The sequence below is a fragment of the Dermacentor andersoni genome, chromosome 6 (genome assembly GCF_023375885.2).
Source record: "Dermacentor andersoni chromosome 6, qqDerAnde1_hic_scaffold, whole genome shotgun sequence".
NCBI lineage: Eukaryota > Metazoa > Arthropoda > Arachnida > Ixodida > Ixodidae > Dermacentor > Dermacentor andersoni.
In genome coordinates this window covers 36,876,538-36,900,656 of record NC_092819.1, presented here as the reverse complement: position 1 = coordinate 36,900,656, position 24,119 = coordinate 36,876,538, and the positions used below count along the sequence as shown (strand labels likewise).

General features: G+C 44.1%; 1 protein-coding gene across 1 annotated transcript; it reads left to right on the top strand.

Moving 5' to 3' along the window:
- Positions 1-3,332: 3,332 nt before the first annotated feature.
- On the top strand, positions 3,333-24,014 carry LOC126521899 (inosine-5'-monophosphate dehydrogenase 1-like). Its single transcript, XM_050170624.3, has 14 exons — positions 3,333-3,539; positions 5,883-5,931; positions 7,864-7,965; positions 8,724-8,798; positions 9,485-9,691; positions 11,922-12,009; positions 15,716-15,915; positions 16,360-16,450; positions 17,284-17,379; positions 17,916-18,059; positions 18,671-18,824; positions 19,583-19,726; positions 21,140-21,223; positions 23,290-24,014. The coding sequence occupies exons 1-14, from the start codon at positions 3,460-3,462 to the stop codon at positions 23,309-23,311; spliced, it is 1,536 nt and encodes a 511-aa protein (XP_050026581.1). The 5' UTR covers positions 3,333-3,459; the 3' UTR covers positions 23,312-24,014.
- The last annotated feature ends 105 nt before the right edge of the window (positions 24,015-24,119 follow it).

Genomic DNA, 24,119 nt, shown 5'->3' with positions numbered 1-24,119 from the left:
TTTTTTTTTTTTTTTTACAGTTTATACGTTAGCATGTTGGCTGTAGACCGGAGTCATTTGCCTGTTGGCTGTAGATCGGAGTCATTTGAACGATATTGCTGTGAAATCAAGAGCACCGCATGCCCTCTACCCTCACGCAACACCTCGCGCTATTGTCAAGTCAAGTCAAGTTTATTTACAACATGCACAAAGTACAGTGTTGAAGGCCACCCTGGCAAGAAAGCTGTAAACATGCAGCGTGACGAGGCCAGGGGGCCACCACCAGGCAACGTCAGCATCGCACACATCCGTAATACAAGCAGTAAGCTTTCGTAAGTAGCTCCATTAATTGAACACGTGGTATATATCCACTTCCCTGGGCATGAATACATTTACGTACACGTGTACTCATTCGAGCGCATTAAAATTCGGGTTAATAACATTAGCGCCAGGGGAATATATACTGTTACACTTTTAAAAATGAACATCATTGAAAGCAATAATTAAAAGGAAGTTAAGCAACAGTAAAGAATGTGCACGTGCAACTCACAAGAAATGAAATGAATATTTCATTTCAGTAGGTGTTCCCTTTCCCTCCGCTCTGCCCCGTCGAGGCGCGCTCGTGATGTGGCGTCGCACCCAGTGGGAATTTAGGTGCCGTTTCGCTGCTACAGACGCCAGCTTTTTCGATCAGTGGGCCGTTTCACACCTTCGCATAAAAAAAAAAGATCATAGCGAATCAACTCAAGTCCGTTCTAATTACTTGAGATATAGGTGTATATGTATAAGGTTAACGGGGTAATCAGTATAAGTAGTTTTCAAGCGTTATCTTGCTTCTTGCTACCCATTTGTCTTTCTGTGTAGACACGAAAATTCAACGCCTATCCCGATATAAAACTCATTGTAGACCTCGGGAATGTTGGCGTCAAAGCAATTTGCTCGCACGCACAAGAAGTGGCAGGCTGATAGCCGCACTTGAAGGCCAGCTAAAATTGTAACATTAAAAAAGGTGCCGCAGTTCAAACGCCTTCACGTTGTAAATGCCGTATGTCAGGCAACGACGGAAACAACAACAAGAAGAGAAAGAAAGAAATGCGTACTGCACACAATGCCTCCGTGCAGTAGAAGATGGTCGAAGATTATAATATAAGGAGCGCTCTGAGTTCCGCACATGGTTCCCGTCTCTGACATAGAGCAAGAAGTCTAGCATGACATATTAATGAATCGCCAGAAGACACCACAAAGCTAAACGGCAAGGCTGCTGCGAAGGCGCAGCTGTAGTGACAACGCGTGACGGAATTGGCGCATTCACATTCAGCACCTAAAAAATGGCTCGGCTAGGCTGTGAATCTAAACTTGCTTTTTTTTTGTATGTCCTTGCTTTATCGGCGCAAGGAATCAGCTTCCCGACCCGTCGCGGCGGTAGGCCAGTGGCTATACGGCGTTGCGCTGCTGAGTTCGAGGTCGCCGGTTCGATCCTGGCTGTGGCGGCCGCATTTCCACAGAGGCGAAATGCAAAATCCGCTTGCGTACTTAGATTTAGGTGCACATTAAATAACCACAGATGGTCAAAATGTGTCCGGAGTACCACACTACGGCGTGCTTCATCGTGTCGTCGTTTTGACATCTGAAACCGAGAGTGAAAACTTTATTCAAAATTTCCGGCGATTTGGGCGGGGTGGGGCCATAAGCACCCCATCCTAGGTCACGGCGTCGATTCCTTGGACACGAAAATTTATTATTAATTTTTTTTTTATTAGCCACCCCAAGTGCAACCTCGAAGAAAAGGACGAACACTTCTCTTATACCGAAAGGTGCAGTCATGTGGGTATACGGTGTTCTGTTTATTGTCAGAAGCCGATACATTTTCGTTGATATGGTGGCGCTTTGATACGATACCAGTCTGACGCCGTGTAAGCACCGTAATTCAAGCAAGCAGCCAGCCCGGCCGCTGCGCTGAATATGCACAAATATGGGTTGCATGAATTGCGGTACAAGCAAAAAAAGAAAAATAAGGGGGTGGGAATCCGTGCTGTCAGCGTGCGACGCAAACGTTTAGCACGAGCGCACGCTGGCGCGATAATGCATGAACCGCTGCAATAAAGTCATTCAAGTGCACCGGGCCGGGTGAACGTCACTGCACCGCCATGCTACGTCCGGTTATCTTGAGACGGGGACGTAGACGTGGCCTCTGCAAGCAGTCGTTATCGTATCAGCAGCTCGCAGGGGACGAGTGCCTGCAGCTGCTATTACCCAACTTAAGAGACGAGGTAAACGGCGCCGCACTCCTACACGTCGCGACGTGCTGTATAACGTCTACGTGCGCCTCATTACAATTCCTGGCGTGCAGCTTGGCTAAAAGAAACAAAACAAAAAAGCGCCGGAGGGCGAGAAGGCAGGAAGATTCTTTCTCGGAGAATCAGGAATTTAGAGAGAGAGAAAGGAATGGAGAAGTGCGCATTAGCATTCACGGGTCGGCAGCGTTGGTTGGATTAGAAAGGCCGGAACCGGTGTCTCACTTTCTCGGTTCTAGAAAAACAATGCACGCATAGTTCGTTGCAGCGACGTGCGTCTTTAAGCGCTAGCTTCCTTTCGTGCTTCATTTCGCGGCCACTAAAAGCTGCAGTTATCGCACGGCATGTGATCAACAAGTGTCAGTTGTACGTAAACAGCCTTGTGTCATTTTGTGCGACAAGCGTATTCGTTCTGCCAGTCGCTGCGGTCGTATTCCAGCGGGGCGGATTGCGAAAACTAAAAAAGTACTATTGCATCTTGGAACCCACAAAGCCTTGTCAGTCATGCTTTCGTCGTTAGTCGGTCTATACTGCACGAGTTTCTAGTTGCAGCCACGGGACACGTATCCACCGCGTAGTTTAAGAAAAAAATCAATTCTGAGGTTTTACGTGCCACAACCACAATATGATTTTGAGGCACGCCGTAGTGGGGACTCTGGATTAATTTTGATTAGTTGAGGTTCTTTAAAGAGCACCTAAATCTAAGTGCACGAGTGTTTTTGCATTTCGACCCCATCGAAATGCGGCTGCCGCGGCCGCGATCGAACCACAAATACAGACGGCATATCACCACCATTATGCTTGACTCCTGCGTGAAAGGAAGACGCTGATCATGTTTCTTGCTTTGTTCTTGACATAATTTTACGTATCTTGTCTCATGTGTCTTTCAGTACAAACTGGTAGCGCGCCCGTCTACGAGACGCAAACAGGTTACGCGCGCAAAGCACCACGAGCTTTTGTGACGTCAATCTAGGAACCAATCAACTGCGCGCGCAAGGCTCTCGGCGCGTTGACCGTGCTCTTACCTAGATGATGTTACGGTGGCGCCATCGCAGGAGGGGGCGATGGTTGGCTGCCGACTCCCGCGAGAGGGAATGCGGGCACATGTGCGTTTTCACAACTTGCTTGGGCCGATAAGCTCCTCACTCCACTTTGGGACATTCAGGCGTCGGCAGCCCCAGTGACCATGTCGGAGAAGGCGACGTTTCACGAGGATGGCCTCACCGCCCAGCAGCTAATCGGCCACGGCGACGGGCTCACCTACAAGTACGTCTCGCCTCCGGCATAAACACCGCTTCGGACTGTCGTGCAGCCTTTCTTCTTTATTTTTTTAATGATGACTACGCGTGTCTTCACGTTATTTTATTGTATTCTGTGCTCACCGTTTCTTCGTATCGAGCACCTTCACCTAGCACAAAAAGGTTCATCGTAATCGAGCCCGCGCTAACAAGCTCCCAGCCGCTCTGCATCTTCACGCGGATATTGTGCGTCATCGCCGCCTGAGGAGCACGAAGAATAGCAAACGTCCAAACTTGGGCGTTGCTATGCAACAAGAGAAAAAAAATGAGGGGGGGGGGGGTGTATAGCGCCGCCGTTTAAAAAACGGATCACTGCATTAGCGCTGTCTGCTTGTTTAACTACGTGCTGCATGCTAAAATATTCCCAGTTGGCGGTTTCCTTTTCGCTCTCTCTGCTTGCATTCAATGCCATCCTTATACGCGTCGTTGAATAAGGTCCTTGAACCTCGACCGGACCCGGTAAAACTTGCGTTTTCTCCCGTTTTGCCGAGTGCCGCGTCAGCCGGCTCCCGGTTTCAAACCGCGCGTTTCCTGCGCGAGTGAGGCAGCCACTGTGGCGGATTCCTCAGGTGTCGCTCGTGACAGTTGTACTACTATATGCGAAAATTACGCGCGCAACAGTTGTCCGTGTCGCAGCTGTAGCTCCAAAAATATATGTACATGTTCGGTTTTTTTTTTTTTTTTTTTTTCACACCGCCTAGAACGACATCGCCCTAGCGCTGCGAGTCGTGTCGTTTCACAGACTTCGCGGCCAAGGATAATTTGCCGTGTGAAACATCGTTCCAGCGCACAAATAAACACGGACGCGCAGAGACGGACAACAAGAACGCCGGATAGAAATTCTCGACTGCGATTGGCTCCATTCCACAGATTGAGCAAAGAAGCCAATCGCGACCGAGAATTTTGATCCGGATCGGGCTCGGTCGCGATTAGAAGAGCCGCGTGACACTCGCATATAGATCAATGAAGTTAACTGTCCTGTAAAATACGAAAACCCGCTCTTCTCCTTACCTAGTGCTGCTCAAGTTGTTTACTCGTGGCAGGAGGCATGCACTATGACATTCTTTGCTCTATGCGAAGCGTTGACACAGGTGAGGCTGTGGCCGGAGTTTTCGTTTGTAAAACCGTTACGCTAAAGCACTGAGAAGTGCAGCATGTTTCAGTTGCATTGGACGTTTGAAATTTCGCAAAGCTATGTCGTGCATTTTTTTTCTTTAATCTTGTTGATGCATCATTGTAGCTTTTTATAGTTTCTAGTGTCCTTGTTTTCAAGTAGTTGACAGTATCAGAAAGCTGTGTTCAGAACCAATGTGTTCTTCAGGATAAATGATGTGCAAGCTGGTTAGTATGATGGAAAAGCATTACTGGTGCATTGACATCAGAATGACATACAAGTTTTGTGTCAGTTTACAAACATAGTTAAGGCAGCTCATAGATGCAACTACAAAGTGCACATAGACACATGTCACATACACTGCATTAATTTTGCAAGCACTAACAACAGTACCCCCTATGGTGTAGAGCTGTCTGGTTTTGTCAACTACCTACTAAGACTTGGTAGTACATTTGAGGGCATGCTTGTTTCCACAAGGGCTTCTTGTTTACCAGTGAAAAAATTCATGCTTATGCAGAGTGACAAACAAGCTTGAGCTTCTACTCTGTCAACATTTGTTGATTAGACACTCATATATTTCATATATTTCATTTGTTGATTAAACACTTATATATTGCTCATATTTCATTCTCAATAGCCTATCAGAACCAGAACTTTGTTTCCAACAATCTTTGGTGAAAGTCCCTGAAGGCCTTTCGTGACAGTGTGTAGGAATGAAAAGGGCACGTTTCCTGAAACTAGTGCAGTCTATCAAACGTATTAGAAGTTCTGTTCCTTAAAGAACACTAATTACATATTGATTAAAAAAAATTTATGCACATAACCACTTCATATGAATGAACAATCAATACATTCAATAAGTGAATATAGTAAACACAGATTGCCAGGACTAGCATAGTTGAGAATGCTTCCACATGTGGTCGCATAGGGACTCGCGTGAAAAAAAAGTTAAATGTTGGTTAGTTATTGCTAACAAAGTAGTGCTCTACTAAAGCACTAGGAAATACTGCACTTTCTCTGGTGACGCAATAGTAGTTCACCCTGCCAAAGGAAGGAAGGCATGCACCTATCTGTGTTGTTGCAGTTTTTATGTTTTTCATGCAAATTATTCTTCAGTGATGTTAGCACTGTGCAGCTACCCTCCTAATGACATGACGCTTCACTATTCTGACCAACACCGTCTCATTTTCATTTCAGCGACTTCCTCATCCTTCCCGGCTACATTGATTTCAACGCTGACGATGTTGTAAGTGCTGCATTAGTTCTACTTCTTGTGCTTTGTACTTGTGTAGTGCTAACCTTGGCTGTTGCGATTGCAAAGCAAGAATGCATTTTTCCCTTATCAGGCAATGCTGTACACAAATAGTGCAGTTATAAAGATGTATTGCCAAAAGTGTTCTGTGAGGAAGTAGTTTGTATCTCCAACATCCCCTTCATTATATGTTACGACTATGATGAATGGAGTTAAATGTCATGTTGGATAATGTGATGTTTTCGTATTTTTGGCTTTCATTGCGTGATAAACAGTGTTTTTGGTCACGAATGCAGGCATTGCAAAAAGCTGCCCTAGATTCTACAGTGTTGCCAAACTAAGTGCAACCAGGTTCTAAAGCTCTATTTCTTCATACTATCTAACATAGGAGGCATATATACCTGTTTGATTATAGTTAACATTTCTAATGCTGTTTTGTTTGTCAACTCTTTTCATGTGTATAAGTAAAACATCTAGGATTCAATCAATTTTCCTGGCCTCCATACGTGCCACTTTTATCAAGTCATCAGGAACATCATTGAAAAACATGCAAAAAATCTATCTACTGGAACACCTGTTGTCCTGTGGTATAAGGAAGTTCAACCAGTGCAAAACGATGGGCTTATCCAGCACTTGGCCTTGAGGTGTGCCTTGTATTGTTAACAAATGTCAAGCTCAGCGACAATATTTACAATATTTATGCAGCTTGCCATGATGAGCTGGACTTAGTGGTACAGCAGGGGTTTAAGTAGATACAAACTTTGTGCTTGCCTTGTTCATATCGCAAATTCCTGTGCATAGCTAGCAAACACTCTTTCTGTGAAGACTCTTTGAAGTGCTTTTCTTGAGATTCCATAAGAGAAATGCATAGCTGGATTTGCATATGATACCAGATTTCTACACAGTCCTCTGGCTATTTCCACCACACAAATGTGAAAAATACAGGCCCTTTAAACCTGGGAGAATACTGCTACTGGAGTGTCTTGCTAGCCGATGCCTTTTACGCACACTCCTTGAGTTGTTATTGAATTATGAAAGCTTTGAAACCGCATAACCTGTTGAATGATATTTATTATTACAGTTTGGGTTGTTAAGCATGGATTTGCAAAGGTTGTGTTGATTCGACCAAGTGCCTAGTGTTGTTTCGGGACCTTGTTTGTACTTTGACTAATATCAGTTTCAGTATGTGTGTCTTGGGTTTTGAATCACAGAACAGGATGTAAAGATATTTGTGGGTGAACATACTTCTCCTCAGCCTTACTTTCGTGCTTTACAGCCATGGTGTGCATTGACAAGATGGGCTGTAGGTGTCTAGTAGCATCAGCAAATTCCCCTTGCTTCATCACGCTAGCTTTATACAGAGGCATTTTAAATTCAGTTATGCTAGGATGTGGTCTTCAGAAAAAGAAAATAATTGTAGCAAGTAAACGTGCAGGTTGTATTCTTGCTGAGATCTAGAACGAACTGAGTTGCGCAGTTCCTGGGATGTGATGCATATTACAGATAAACAGTTGCCTATCTTATGTGATCATAAAATTTGCAGGATCGGTTTGGTTGACTCATATGAGTGTAACTTGAGATCACTGGAGCAAGCTTCTGTCCTGTAGGAGACTGCAGCACAATAGGCATAACAAACACTCTTTTAGCATAAAATTGTTTGGTGGTGTATTCTGTGGACTGAAATCTGGTTTGTTACAAGGACATGGTCACATGCTCTGAAAACATCGTTAACCCATACATAGAGTTCTTGAGAGAGAGAGAGTAATGACCATTGGGACCCATAGCTTTGTGGCAAGGCTTACCTATAGAGCATTAAACGACGATATCGGGTTTGGCATTGTGAAATTATGTAGAAGCACTTTCTGCGGCAGAAATTGAAAATTAGACAACCTTTACCTAACATGATGTTTTTTCTTTCACATACAGGAACTTACATCCAAGCTCACCAAAAAAATCACTCTTCAAGCCCCCTTGGTATCATCACCAATGGACACGGTCACAGAGTCGGAGATGGCCATCGCAATGGCGGTATGTGACCACAGAGTTGACTTTCTGTTAGATTTTCTGTTGATCAACTTTGTTGTTGGATTTTCTGTTAGCCAACTTTGTGTGACCTGTGTACTACTGGAAAAGTAGTCATGTTCAGCAATCATGCTTACATGCTGCATAATGTGAAAATTGTATGTGAAATTAACCTTGAATTCTATTAATAGAACTCAATTCATGCCTCATTCATATGTGGAAGTAGACAATCATCGTTACGGTCTGATGTTGGAGCCCGTGAATGTGGAGAAACTGCCCCTGTTCATAGCTATTAACAATTTCGTGCACTTCGGACTGTGTGCATGCGAGCTGAAAAAAAAAAATGCAGCTGGAGCTGTTGTTAGAACACCATTCTTTATTCTTCGGTTCTTAAGATCAGTACTAGCTAGGCATACTTAACCTGGACAGCTTCTGGAAAAGTGTTTCTGTTTTCTGAATGTTTATCGTTCTTTGTCAATGCGATAGCATGTTTATAAAACAAATTTTATCAAAACTCCCTGACGAGCTGACCAGTTTAGGGGCCTTTAGATAGCTTCCCATACATGCAGTGGCATTATTGTTAAACCACACTCCTGTGTAGACAAACTGGTTTTCCTGGCTCCTCCACATTTACCTAATGGGAGTCTACTGTAACTGTAATGATTTGTTGTCTTATATTCCTTTATGTAACTGAATGACCCTTTGTGACTTCCGAGTGAACATTGCGGTAATAGGCCTGCTGTTAATAACCTGTGTTTGTGCAGCTGTGCGGAGGCATCGGCATTATTCACCACAACTGTACTCCAGAGCATCAGGCCAGTGAGGTGAACAAAGTGAAGGTATGCAGCATCTCCCAACATTTCATTCTCCATTTGCCTCGTTCTTCGTTAATAGCTCTTGACATGGCTTGGGACGTGGCTTGGACGCCACCATTATTGCAGATATTGGCCTCTCAGCACACCACATATGAAAAGAATTGAGAATGAATAGGAACATTAGAAAACGCAGGCCCTGGACTTCGATGTCATCTGTGAACTTGAAAGTACATCAGAGGCAAATGTTGGGTTGAGCAAGACTAGTTTTTCTGTAATTTAATGTGGAAACACCTCAGTGACTGTTTTGTGCAAAGACTAATGGTAAAGAACACAGCAATTCGGGGCTTGCATATTTTCTTGTCGGTCCCATAAAGGAAGCGTATTGGTGTTCTGTGTTTCTAGTGTCACAACTTGCTCTTTCATGGCCAGTTGTATAACAATGACAAATGCATTCTTTCAGCATAACAGAGTGTAAATTAAAAGTATAACTTTGCACACCTGTGTCAGTTTACCTGGAGGTTTATTGCACTAGATAAGATACTATCTCTTGCCATGTTTTTAATGACCACTTGCGCCACCTTATATATGAAGCTGATGTGAAATGACTATGTACTACTTCGTTGGCTTAGCGTGTCTTGTCATGAATGTCTTTTCTTTCCCTCATGTTTGAGTGCTTGAATTTGTTCTCGTTGAACCACAATTCCTTGCAGAAATACAAGCATGGTTTCATCCACGACCCAGTTGTTCTAAGCCCCGACAACTGTGTAGCCGATGTGTTTGAGGTGAAGAGGACGCATGGCTTTGCTGGTGTCCCCATCACGGATACTGGGAAGCTTGGTGGCAAACTTGTCGGCATGGTCACTTCCAGGGACGTCGACTTTATCCCGCCCGAAGACCACAACAAGCGCCTGTCTGAGGTGGGGTGCCTTTTTCTTATGCATAGGTTCCACAGTGAGGCTGAATTACTGTTTTAGCTTAGTTCAAAATTGAGAATGGGGCTGACAGTGAAGTAGCACGCTGTGGTATAAAGGTTATAAACAGGGATAAAGTGCCACACAAAGGCTGGCCAACATTTCGACAGGAGGACCTATCTTCATCCAAAGTGGCCTCATCATCCTCGGCAAGTTAGTTTTGTGTGTATTGTACGTAATTCTTTAAAACTAACCTGCCAACAAAGGTGAGGCCGCCTTTGATGAAGGTAGGTCCTCCTATCGAAACGTTGGCCAGCCTTTCTGAGGCACCTTATCCCTGTTTATAACCTTTCTATCATGTTGTACCTTAGTAACACTTAGTTTTGGAATAAGGAATGAAATTGCTCAGTTGACAATATTCAGTATGCTCTTTTGGCTACATTGTTGTGGGCTAGTTCGTGAGTATGGTGAGATTACATATTGCTTTGCATTTGAGAAGCAGCACTTATGGAATAAGTTCATTCAGCTTTTCTTACTGCACATTCTGCAAAGCACTGTAAAGTACAGTTGATTATAATATTGAATGGTAGATCTTACTGATTTGCATTAGCAACTTTCAGCCTAATTATTACGCAATTCAGTTCACTAGTTGTAATGTCATGTTCTGACAGTGGTGTGTCCCTGCTACATTTAGGGACACTCAGAATACTAGTATTAATTGTATCTAAAATCTGACATGCCAGGCCAGTAATCAATGCGAGAAGGAAAAAACATGAAATTCTGTTTTACTGGTGAGCTTGGTGCACAGTATGATAGACTACAAACTTAAAGCAGAGGGACAGAGACCAGTAGGTTGCCAGGCTCCATTGATTCCAAATGCAGCCCAGAAAATTGTAGAGCTTCCACTACTCTTGAGTTTGTGTTCCCATGAGCCTAAAATGCGACAGCTGCACTTGGTTCTTTACTGGCACGGTAGTGACCCACCATTTCTTTGGTTCCCCAAGGTGCTTTGGTGCCTTTTTCCAAATCTAATAATTGCCACCAGGGTAATAGAGAACTTTAGAATAGGGGCCCCAACAGTTTGGGGCCCCAAAGAGCTTTGTGGGTGTTAGCATGGGGGCACACAGGAGTGAAGAGTTTTTGAACAGGGCTTTGCATTTGTGGATAGCATCTTGCACTTGCAGTGCGACTGTGGCGGCAAAAAAAAGTTACTATAAATATATAAATAAAGTATACCATTTTATGATAAGTGTAGCTTTGACTTTTGTGTTTTCATGTTTAATTACAATTTAGAGGTTATTATATTAGCAGCAAGCAATTTGTTGTGCTTAGTTTTGAGCAACCAACTTATGTGCCTTCACCAGCCAAGTCGTGTTAGGCCTGAGAGCCATTAAATCGACAATCGAAATCTGAATCAGTGGCGTTTTATGGCTCAGTCTTCATTACACATGTTGTTTGAGAGAAAGCAATAACCACAGTCGCTTCTCCTAGCCAACCAAACTTCATGCATTACCACGAATCAAGCGCAGTTTCGTGCTGTATTAGAACCGTTGCGTCGATGGGTGCCGTCATGTTCGTTGACGCAAAACCCAAACGCAACTTGTGTCTTGTGCATGCACAGTGGCTTCAGTGCTATTTCATTGGGGCCCCAATACGTTTGGGGGCCCTATTCTGAAACTCTATAATTTTAGGGGAACACTGCTGCAGTTCTTGCTGATAAGTATTTCACAGTTTTTCCTTTCATAATCATTGTGTGTGTATTAGACTGCGCCTGGAACAGTGCATTCAAGCACACGTAAAGTATGGCAAATGTGTCTCTTCCCATCATCATCAATACTGCATTCCAGCATCACCATGGCACAACCTCTGTTCATGAAATATTCCAAAAGTCTGAAAGGCGGGACAGGGGAACAGACATGTTGTGCTTCACCAATATGAACCAGAGAAGAACTTAGAGCTGATATCATAGCTGAAATTAAGATGGAATGAATTTCTTTTGATGAATAGTACCAGAGTATCATATGTAGGAATCCAGTGCCTTTCTGCAGAGTTGCACGGTGGTTTCAATGCAGCTGCTTCCCATGGCAAAATTATATACTAACTCTAAATATGTGTGCATCACAGATGCATCCAGTGATTCTGTCAATGAAGGCGCTAACTTAAGGGATGCCGTACTGTACATAAGGCTTGACTCGGTTCTTGACATTACATGTGCTTTGCACTCTATTTTCCTCAGGTGATGACCGCGCTAAAGGACCTGGTCGTGGCACCCTCAAAGGTCACCCTGACAGAGGCTAACTCACTGCTTCAAAAGAGCAAGAAAGGTGACGAAGTCCTAGGCTTCTAGTAGCATATTGCAAGATCATTTGTTAATAAGCTTACTGTGTTGTCTTTTATGTCAAGTATTCAAGTAGGCCGACTTTCTTGGTCTGCTTGTTGGGCATCTCCATGATTGTGTACTAAAAGCTGAAGTCCCACTTGATATTGTCAACTGAGTGATACCAGAAAAATTTAACTAGTGATAGAGTAATCATAGAATTATGAAGGAATCTCTGTACCAGGGAGACTGCTTGCTATCAGTGACATCACTGTATCCTCTGCTGGGTCACTCGCCGTGGTGGCTTAGCGGCTATGGTTTTGCGCTACTAAGCATGATGTCACAGGATCAAATACTGGCTGTCGCGGCCGCATTTCGAGGGGGGCGAAATGCGAAAGCGCCCATGTCCCATGCATTGGGGACCCGTTAAAGTTCTCCTGGTGGTCAAATTTAATCCAGAATCACCCACTATGGGCGTCTTGCGCTGGAGTTTGAGGTATGGTAGCGGCGCCTGGTGGCGGCGCGGGAAACGACATCTGGGTCGTACCAGCTTGGGTCGTATTGAACCCTGGCTGTGGCGAAGCACGTTTCTAGGCCGAGTTCTGCGTCGATTCGCACTTTTTTCTGCCCTGTTGCGAGTGCGAAAAGGCTCGTCACTTCTCACAGACCACGCCGAGCACACTGCGAGCTCGCCGCAGCCTATAGTTTAACGAAAACGGACTCTCCGTGTGCCGTGGGACGTAATGCTAGGAGCAGAAGGAATCGGTGACGCCGATCCGGAGAGACCTAGCCCAGCCTCGAAAAGGCGTTACCGTCATTACTTCTGCGTCGTGGGCTGCCACGAACAAGAAGGCCTGAATCCCAACATCAGATTCTGCCGTTTTCCTTCAAGGCCTCACGAAGGGGAGCGTCAGGCGCGCTGCATAGCTGCAGTTCGTCGCGCTGAGTAAGCGAAACTTCGCGCCATGCTGACTGCTTCGCCTGTCCTGAAGCTTGCTTGATTATCTGCATTCTAAAGTTCGGTTTTTGCACCTACAGTCCCGACAGCAGACCGACATAGCAGCAGGCATGGCTGGTAATTCACGATTCCAGACCAGGCCACAGCGACAATTAACAATTCGACCGATGCGAAGTGGTGAAGTGACCAGGTGTGTGCAAATTAGCACAAATGGTCGGGCTCATTCGATGACAATTCACTACTCCACTACGAGCAGCACAGGTTAAGAGAGTTAAATGCGCTCATCCTTGATCTCAAGCCAGCACGTTGAGGCAGCGCAGCAAGGCAGTATTGATTGCAGCACATCGATGTTCGAGCGCTGTCATTAAAAGCTATATCAAGCGAGCAGCGCACGAGCTCGCGCTGCAGTGCGATTCGCACGTACGTGCGAGCTCATATGCATTGCATCAGTTATTACCAGTTACTAAAAGGGACAGATGGCCGCTACTACAACGCAGGCATAACTACTTGTTTAGCGGCATGCAGTCAATAAAGATTGCAGGAGGCCCGCCGTTTCGTGGCATGTCGAAAGACCGCTGCTGTCGCGGCGCGTACGATCGTGCGCTCGAGCAGTTCGTACATCACGGCGCGTACCGTCGTGTGCTCGAGCAGTTCCGTACACATGATGCCTGCTTATCGCTGCTGTGGATTCATTTATAGCAAGCATTTCCTCGCATTTGTGCGCCTGAATCTAGCAGCTAGCGTGCAAACCTTGCCTGAAGTTCCACTTCGTACGCGACTCGCTTCACTTGCGTTTGACACGGTGCTAAAACTTCGCCGCCTAATTCTTGAACGGCGTACACGTATTCGGCACTGCATAATTTCTTGCCTTTACGCAGCGTGCCACCCCTGAAAAAAATCTTCGGCGCCCGATATTCGCTGCAGGCCATGAAACAACACAACCGAAAGTGGCGGGTCCATATTGTAAACGTGCTTTCCGAAGCAGACGACCGAGCTTGGTACGACCCATTTTAGCACAGAGGGTGCTTTTTAGCACCTTTTTCGCAGCGCCCCCTGGGCAATGCAAGAGCCCCATGGTGTGCCTCATAATCAAATTGTGGTTTTAGCATGTAAAGCCCCATAATTCAATTCAAACTTCTGCTGGACGTACTTGCCTGTCTGTTGCTATCATGAGCTTGTTTCCTCAGTAATGGAACCCATGCTCTGATGAGGACGCAATGCTGAAATTCCCATGTGCTGTCATTTCAATAGATTACAATGAATGTGTTAGCCAGCCCGATAGATTTAATCTATTCACAAGGTAACTCGTTAATATATTTCCCCTCTGCACAAGGCACAAATAAAGATGCATCAGTCCCACTTAAAAAATTGGCCATTACACAAACGTAATATACAGGCAGTTTGTGAAACATTAATTCATTGGTCAATTACAAAACAGAAGTAAACAGACCTAGCTGTCTATATGCTGTAACACACAGCCTTTGTCATCACTCGAGCTCTCTCAGCCCTTTGTTGATTTCTTTGGGAATTGTGAAATGCATGGAGTACTTGTCATGGCCAAGGCATCTGTTTATGACACAAATTCAATGTGTGTTCACTAATTCCAAGGTGCATTGAGCTTGAAAATATTTTCTTGCACCAATGTATTCAAGACTCTTGGTCATCTGGCTCCATTTTTGCTGGAGCCAGGTGTAACATTCACATTAAGGCACACAGTGAAGAGTTAATAGGCAGTCCCTGGTGGTGTGGAGCATGATTTTCTGGTGCTTTTGCTACATTGCAGGCGTGCCCACCATCATTTGCATGTTTGAAGAACATGAGCTACTGGCAATCAACTTCAGTGGAGGTTTAGGCAGATGATTTGACACCTTTTTTAATAATCCAATGTAGTGGTGCTTTGTGCATTGTATCACATACAGAACAGTTTTTGGGACATGCATGCCAGTAATGTCTAAATTGCTGAGCAGTTTTGCAATGTTTATATTAGTTGCTGGCATTTTCTAGCCAGTATATGTGCTTATGCAGTCTCCTGCAACAGGAGAGGTCATGCTTCTGGACTAATTCTCAATGATGCATGGCTGTTGAAGCTTAAATCTGATTGATAAATAATGGTGGTCTGCGGGTTAGCTTGTAATGCCTGGGGTTCTTTAATGTTCAGCGAAGGGATCAGCATACATTCGTGTCTGCATCTTTAAGGAAGAAGCAAACTGTTATTCATGCCCAAAGCATGCACTACATTCTCAGCTTTAGTGTACTGAACAAAATGTATGTCACAGCATTACTGGACCTCTCTAGAAGCACTGAAATAAATGTTGCTCTAAAGTACTTTACATTAGAGCAAGCATCATGGGAAGAATTTCAACACTGAGTTGTTGTGCCATTATTTGAATGAATTCACCTTTTGCCTGTGACTGCTCTGTAATTGTACCAGACATTTCATTTAAAAATGTTTCACACAGGTTCATCTCCGTAAACATCATTTGACACCTTCATGTATGCCACCTGCTTTGGTTCAAAAGTTTGTCTTGCGTACTAACAGTACTCATTCAAGTCTTACAGCTGCAAATTTAGCTTGTTGTTGCAATTGCTGAAGGTCAGCCCGTAGCACTGCACAAAATCCTTGAAAATGCACGTTCGTATTCCCTGGCTGTAAATGCTACAAAACTTTCATTGTGAATTCACGAGTGTTCAGCCGCAGTTTTTCTTGCACTGCTGTGGATCGCACATTTATGCTTTCACCTCTCGCTATGTGTAGGCAAGCTTCCCTTGGTGAACCAGCAGGGCGAGCTGGTGTCACTGATTGCACGCACGGACTTGAAGAAGAGTCGAAGCTACCCGCTGGCCTCCAAGGACGAAAACAAGCAGTTGCTGGTGGGTGCAGCGATTGGCACCCGGGAGGCTGACAAGCACCGACTGGATCTCCTAGTCCAAGCTGGGGTGGACGTCGTCGTGTTGGTTAGTGCTTGGCAGACATGGACACACATGTGTGATTGTCTAGCCGTTGTCTGTTGTCATGCTTTCATAGCAAGATGAGGGCAGGCTTAGAAGAATGAAATTTATTCGAGTGACTGGTCAGGCTGATTGGTGATTTATTTTAGTGAACAGCTGAAAAAGTGGACTAGATCTTGGTTATGTCCTTGTCTGCATTTTTGAATTAACTGGTTAACACTAGTGATGTTGCACTGTGCAAACAATGCACAAGGTCAAATTTCTTACTCCATTCCTTGCAGCATTATATTTTGCAGCCCAGTGAATTAATTTTTTTCTCTCTGTAATTTTTTTTGTTCATCAAATATGTTTTGAAAGCAACAAAGGTTCACCAACACTTTTCTTAATGAACCTTATCTCTGGTGGCTGAGTAGGGTTGTAAGGGCAGCACTGTTTTCATTGTTTATGCAGGACTCTTCACAAGGCAACTCCATCTACCAGATCACCATGGTGAAGTACATCAAGAACAAATACCCAAACCTACAAATCATCGGCGGTAATGGTAAGCCACCCAAGACCTGTCGCTGCGCTTACGAATGCATTAAGCCACATTTATCTTTCATGTATTGTGTTTTGTTGCTTCTGGGTAGTAGTTAGTACAGTCGAAACTCTATTCAATTAAGTGATGACAACACTTGAATTATTAGGTAAATTGGGAAGTTCGTAAAATCGAGAAAGGAATTTTTTGGTCTTTGAAATCTAAAATTGTAACGTAGCGACATGCAAAAGCTACGGCGGCATTGTATTTGCTGCTAGTCCAGCCATCTGTCACATAAACCATGAAATAACAAAAGCAACCACTGCCAGCCATACCAAGGTGGTGTTGAGTCCGCTGTTCCACGCATGGGTACGGTGTGGAGCCTCGTCAAAATAAAACTAGGACCACGACCATGCCGCCTAGATGTTTTAGCGCGATAGCTTTAGAGTGCACGCTCAAAGAAAGACCCGTCGGTGTCAAAATTAGAAGGAACTCACCACTTTCTTTTACTCATTTATTTCAGGAAAAACTTTGTTAAATCGAGCTCAGACAAGTTAGTTTCGTTAATTTGGGTTGATGACAACATTGAACCCTGTGGGTACCTGCCGAGGAATGCAAATTTCTTCGTTAAAATGGGAACTTCATAAAATCGGGATTCATTAGATCAAGTTTAAACTGTATACTGCATTCACACAGGCTTGTTTGAGACCTATGGATTGTGCATTCTTATCAAAGCAGGTTCACTAGATTAGGCAGTTATATTTGTCAATAAGTTGTGTTGTCTGCATGTGGGTTCAAAGAAGTGTCTTTTGCAGCTTGTTTTCCTTTGCTCGCTGACACTTTCACACACTCCGCAGTTGTCACATCTGCTCAGGCAAAGAACCTCATTGACGCTGGAGTCGACGGTCTTCGTGTTGGCATGGGCTCCGGCTCCATCTGCATCACCCAGGAAGGTGAGTCTATATCTCCGGTCACACCTTTGTACTCCACCTTGCAAACTCCATGCAATGCAGCAAAAGCTATAGGTCACATCAGTGATCTCTGATCAGTGGCTGACAATGGGCAAGCCTTCTCAAGACATGCAGCTGACTCTTGTTACTGACAGGCTTACACAAGTAATAGCATTCACTGCACAGAGTTGGTGAGAGAGTATAGATAACATCATACTGCCTTTTTATACCGTGGTGTAGACCTTTCCAGTGAGAGCCCACTAGGTGTTGCTATAATACACTCTGGGCTGTTGTGTGCCCGTGCTAACTCCCATTAAAAGGCACTGTGGATACCACAGCATGTGCCTTTGTACTCGAGTGCACATTCCAGGTGGGGAGGTACTCTCTCCGCCCAGTTAACAGGTCTATAGTTTTACGCAGCACAAAAGCAGTGATCAGTGTGAATCTCAAAGTGAGGTTTCCTACGGAAAATTTATGCTGCTATTTGAGTGTCCCCTGCTGTGCACGGGAAATGAGGCTGAGCATGGTCTTTTCTACAGTGATGGCGTGTGGAAGACCACAGGCTACAGCGGTGTACAAGGTGGCAGAGTACGCAAGGAGGTTTGGCGTACCTGTGGTTGCGGATGGCGGTGTCAGCTCTGTGGGCCACATCATCAAGGCCTTGGCCCTGGGTGCTTCCACTGGTGAGCTTGTGGTGCTTATAATATTGTCATTGCTCTTTAGTGAATGTGAAAGGACAAGGGCATTTTGTTCAGTCTTTGATGGGTGATTATACCAAAAATTTTATCTTTGTGTTGAATGGAAGACATCACTTGGTGATCTGTACCAGGCTCTCCCATGGTGTTGTGAAGTTTTATGACTATAATAAACTAAATGCTTGTCTTTATGACTGGCTATTACAGCTTCTTTTTCTTGTTGAATGGCTTTCAGTGCCTCTAGAATGTTCCATTTATTCTTTGCTCTTAACTAGCAGCTAATTACCGCAACATGCTTGCTGGTTTGCTGTGCTGCAAAAGTGTTGAGCGTAGCTTTTTGTGCATTGTTCCCAATTTACATCCAAGAGTTTTCTGGGGCTGTAGTTGCTCTTATCATTCATTGATCTGAGCGACTGTGGTGGCATCTGAGCCAATGAAGAAAGGTGGAAAGAAGTGAAAATGAAATGGGGATTGTCTAACAGACTAACATTTGCAAGTGCTCGCAACAGTCAGCGATGTTACTTGCAGTTAGCAAATTCTCAACATTGTTTGCAATGCTCTCTGATCAGATCACTGATTTGATGGCACATTTGCTGCAGTCATGATGGGTTCCATGCTGGCGGGCACAACTGAGGCCCCCGGTGAGTACTTCTTCTCCAATGGGGTGCGTCTCAAGAAGTACCGTGGCATGGGATCCCTTGATGCAATGGACAGTGCCAAGGACAGTGGCAGCCTGAACCGATACCATCAAAGGTTAGTCAATTGTTGCACTGTACTCGTAGCTGTGTGCTCAGAGGGAAGGCAAGGAAGACAATGCCCCCTCTCTCCCCAAGCTTGTTGAACGGGGTCCATATGTTTCCAGTTATTGGCTGGCTTTGAGAAGAATTAACTGATTGCCATGAAAGACGGGCATTTCCGAACAATTGTGTGCATTGTGAAGTTGAGTGTGCGAATGAACGAGCGCAAGTTTCATATTCTTTAATATGTGATGAAATATTCTTGACTGGCTCAAGTTCGGTCGCTTGGCAATTTCATAGGTAGCTAGTATGTAGTTGGTGGCAGCTGGAGGAGATACAGGGTTAAGTTGTAACGTGTATTCTTGGTTACCTAATTCAGTGCAGGCTCCGCCCACAAAACCACAGTGCACTTGCACGCTGTGCCTCTGCACTCCAAAACAAGTGCCTGACAAATGCCAAGATTTAAGGATGTCTGTCTCTGCCATGACATCAAAGAAAACGAGCAAACATGGTTGGCTGGCACATCTGTACAAATGCTCTTTTGAGTTGTACAGCAGTATGTTTGTCGCTGCAGTCTTAGGTTGTCGCCTACTATAGTCATCATTGAGAACTGCAAGTTGGCAGGCATGCAGCTTCCTGCAGCAACTTTCAGACATGGCACACTGCTTTCTACTTGCCATGGCCCTCAGCCGCATTGGAGAGATTCCTTTCTTGCCGAGCTACAATGAGGCATACTCGTAGGAAGATGCAGTAATGAGTCCTTTGCCTCTTCAGCGAACAGGACAAGGTCCGGGTGGCACAGGGAGTGACAGGCACCATTGTTGACAAAGGATCAATCCACCGCTACGTGCCGTACCTCATCACTGGCATCAGGTTTGGCTGCCAGGACATTGGCACTCGCAGCCTGGAAGTGCTCAAGTGAGTATTCCATGAGCCCCAAATGAGCTGATTCACTACAATGGAAACTCTTGATAGGGGTACAAAAAAAGTAAAAATTTAGTTATTCGAAGAGTATAGGCCATAGCGAGATGCAGTTTTCACATAAATGTGTGGGAAAACATAAAACATTTCTTTAAATAACAGGAAATCTTGTGGCCAGAGTACTCACATTTGTCACTGACAGGTGTCACTTCATGATTTTTATTGGCATCCCCTTTGAAACGTGGTAGTGTTTGCCTAGCCTGCTTGATCTAATCAGGTTTTACAGCTATCTATCGCAGTCTAGCATTTTCCTTATCTCTTCTTTATATATGTATTTTTTTTAAACCTCCTCTATATTCTAGTTACCTGTGTAATTTGGCTGCAACAGTGCCACCTCTGAGCAACGATTTTATTTACTCTGGTTATGAGACCTTTTGTTCTAAAATACCATATTTTTCTGCATATTTGTGAAAACCTCATCTTGCTATGGTCTACACTACTCGAAATATTAAACATTTACTTCTGTTGGATTATCCTGTACTTATATATATGTAGTAAAGCTCTGCCTGTAGATAACTTAAGTATCATTTCTCATGCAATGTTTGTGTTCAATGGCAAAACACTAGACAAAGTAAACAGCCAAACATCAAAGTTCCACCATGGTGACACGCCTGACAACACACACGATCACATGCCTGAAATCCAGTTCTTAGGTTTCACCCGCAAGCTCTCGGCATTAGGTTTAAGTGCACCATGGTGTATGGTACCAATTTTCTCTAAAACCTCCAACTCGCCTGCCATCAATAGCCGAAGTTTGTAGCAGCTTTAATGCACCCTTGGACCCTGCACTTTCCAGGAGGGTAAATGTCCAAGCCAGCTTACCTATCAGTGCGCCTACCTATGCCCTTGGCTGTGGTTACTCTACATAGCATCAGGTTGTGTTATTCTTTGTCTCTAAGCCTCTAAAAGTTTAACATTATGATCATGGTCAAATAATCGTACAGATATGGAAATTTAGTTGCAACCTGTGTGTCTCTCTATGGGAAAGATGCATAGCATATATTGCGCACAGAAATGTGCCCCTTCAATCCATTTATTGCATTTGCACAGCAAGTTGTCTTTCACAGCTACAGCGATTTGAAAACTTTGAGTAGCTGCACATGCCCACATATGTCTCGGAATTCGATGGCACGCGAGAGTTCTTGACAATTTAAATGTTGCTGCTGGCAGCTGCGAACAAGAAAGCCATTCGTGCTTGTTTTAGGGCTCTTAGGGAGCAGGTGATGAAATGTGGGAGCCTCCTTGTTAATAAATCTCTATGCTTTCGTGCTTGTCGTATTGTGGCTCTTCATGAAAGCATTAGGCTGTTGCTTCCACGGCTGTTAATTTGCTCGTATAATTTCATCGCAGGACAAACATGTACTCGGGTGACATCAAGTTTGAGAAGAGATCAGTCTCTGCTCAGGCTGAGGGTGGAGTGCATGGCTTGTACTCGTAAGTAACCTTTCCCTTTCCGGTTGTTTCTTTTTTTCCTTTTAGATTCTTTTGAATGCGATTTGTTTTTCTTTCTTCACGAGTGCACATTTTTCAATTTGTGCATGTGTAGTGTTTGTGGTGCTGCAAGTGCAGTTAACCTTGGCTATAGCCTTGCAGAAATCTTCTCTGTGTGCTGTTCCTTAGCAGTGGGAACCTCTTATCGGTTCACTGAATAGAAATATTAAGCTGCACTAATTATTAATTGCTAAATAATAATAACATGCGTCGTTTTGCGGTCACCGAATGTCGGTTACTACAGCCCGTTTGGTTTTGCATTGATGGCTTCGGAAAGCACAGCCGGCAAAGCAAGCGAAGCCTGTTGAGCCGGCGTAGGCAGGCTTGTGTATGCGTCATAGTTTCGGAGGCCATGCTTTGGTTGGGATAGTTTTGTTCATTCCCGTTGGGTGGCGCTGCAAAAATTTAATCTTAAAACATTTAATTTTGTTGTTATTCCTCGATGCTATGGTTCACTCTTTGTTGCGTTCCATAGCAACGAAATCAAGTATTAAGCAGCAGTATAAAGAATAGAAACATCAAAGCATGAAGTATTTAAAAAGAAGAAAAGAGAAACACTACCCCTTGCTGAAATTCGAACACCGGTCTTTTGCGTGGGAAGCAGACATTCTACCTCTGCACCACGCTGTGGGAGTGCTACCGATCGCAGCGCCCCCAACGGCATTACGGTCCTTTGGCTTCACGTTGAATGCATTGAAAGAGCGGCCATTCCGGACACTCTCCATGTTCTAGTACACTCTACTCCTGCAAATGGCTCGCCCCCAAACCACACTCGCTCAAAGCGACACTAAATTTGCTCACCTCACCGGGGTATAACATCCACCCAGTTTTTATAGGTGTAATAGAAAACACTGTTCACCCAAATATAACGTGCACCCAATTTTATAACGCAGGAAATGCTGCATGCCTCAGATTCTGGTGATCGGAAGCAAGGTGAAACAGTTTAATTTCACAGAATGGAAATTAGTTTACGCTTAATGTCCATTGTTGTCATTCCTGGAACAGCTTTTTATTGCAGTCTCTGGACCAGCGTCATTGTACCTTCCTTTTGGTGCATTGTGCTTGATAGTTCTCATTTCTCAAACCACACCACTGTAGTCGCAAATGGGATTGTGGCCCATGTCCAGACTAATCACTTCGCCAGCTTAGTATGTAAAATAACCCATCTTCTGAATGAGCATTCATAGACGAAGCATGACAGCAGCGGTTTGCCATCCTACATGAAAACTTGTTCTGCTGACCTCTTGTGATGAAATTGGTGATGACACTAACTGTGATTGCAGACTGTTGCAAACACCACGAACGTGGTTTTGGTTTCATATCTAATTGGAAATGCAATTTTTGGACCAGTTTGCTTGTAAAAAAGATGCACATAAGAATTGGGTCTTTACAGTACTTAATCATTGTGTGCTGCCGTTCTGGCTATGGACTCCAGCCTGCACCTTCAGTCAGGATCGAATTCACTAGAGCCAAATTAATAGTAAACTACTGCATTGCAGTGAACGAGAATAAAGGGGGTTAAACGAGGGGCCCGATTTTTATTAATCATATCATAAGAAGCCAACAAACAGAAACCAAGGACAACACAGGGGAAATTATGTGTACTTACTAATTGAAATAAAGAAATAAGTTAATGGAATTGAAAGTTGGTGAAAAAACAACTTGCCACAGGTAGGGAATGATCCCACATGAAGCTTTCAGTGAATGATAGGGGTACACTAATTACATTGCGAGCATGCATAGCCATAGCAAATTTGGAAAAGTAATTAGAAAAGGTCAATTTTTCTGCCACGCTTGCGCTACGCATAAGGTTACCACAAAAAAAGGCACCTATAGCAGTGAGCAAGAACTCAATGCAAAAACCAAGTGGGACGCTGCTTCTGCTGTAAAGAACAGTACAGAAGTTTCCTTTTGGCAGCCATACATTTACATGAACTAGTGTACATTTTCACAGCAATATGAAACAAAGTTCTGCAACTTGACATTCCTGTTCCTACTCATTTTTCTAGGTTTGAGAAGAAGCTGTACTGAGCCAGGCCCCTTCGTAAAATGGCAAGAACTCCTGTGAAGCCGCCCATGCTGACCAACATTCCCATAGAGCATCGATGCCATGAAAAGACACACAAAGCAGAAGCCAGGCCATGGAGAGAAGAAACTTTTGGACGTGTATTTAGAATAGCATTCGGTTTTTTACTGCGGCCGAACCATGTGGTACAATGCCCGATCGATGCATTGCTGCAAAAATAGCCTTCTATGCCGTCTATGCGGAGAAAATCGAGCCACAATGTTGATTTAGTTATATTGTTAATATCTTTATTTTTAATGCGTTGCGTATGTTTTGGTTCACATTCCATTGGAGAGCTGAATTTTGTCGTTTCTGCCCTTGCACTTCAGTTTTCTTGACAATAGGCAACATATATAGGAATCATGTGAACGGGTGATATGTTTCACTGTGTACAGTGAATGTTTATGAATTTCCTCGAATATCCTGCCGAGACATGAAGCAAACGACGTCAATTATGGATGACATTACCGTCAAACAATGCCATCTATGTCTTGTTTTCGTTAGATATTTTGTAAAGAGCTGTACAGAGAAGGCACTAAATGTGCAGAAAGGCACAAGGCTCGGTGTTGAGGCAGCTGGGAAGCATACTGAAAATCATGACGGCTGTACCTACTGTTTCGTTATTTTTTATATTGTGCCATCCGAATAAAGTTTACAAGCAATTGAAAACTTTTCGCCAGCATCTTTGCATCTTTTTCAGACTGTTGGCGACCGTGTGCAGATGTCGCAAGCTGCAACTTTAGAAGCCGTGACTGTCATGTGCATTGTAAAGCA

Coding starts and splice junctions, on each gene's coding strand:
- LOC126521899 (XM_050170624.3), top strand. CDS start 3,460: ATGTCGGAGAAGGCGACGTTTCACGAGGATGGCCTCACCGCCCAGCAG. Junction 8,799..9,484: donor GTGAGGTGAACAAAGTGAAG/GTATGCAGCATC, acceptor AATTCCTTGCAG/AAATACAAGCATGGTTTCAT. Junction 18,825..19,582: donor CTGAACCGATACCATCAAAG/GTTAGTCAATTG, acceptor TTGCCTCTTCAG/CGAACAGGACAAGGTCCGGG.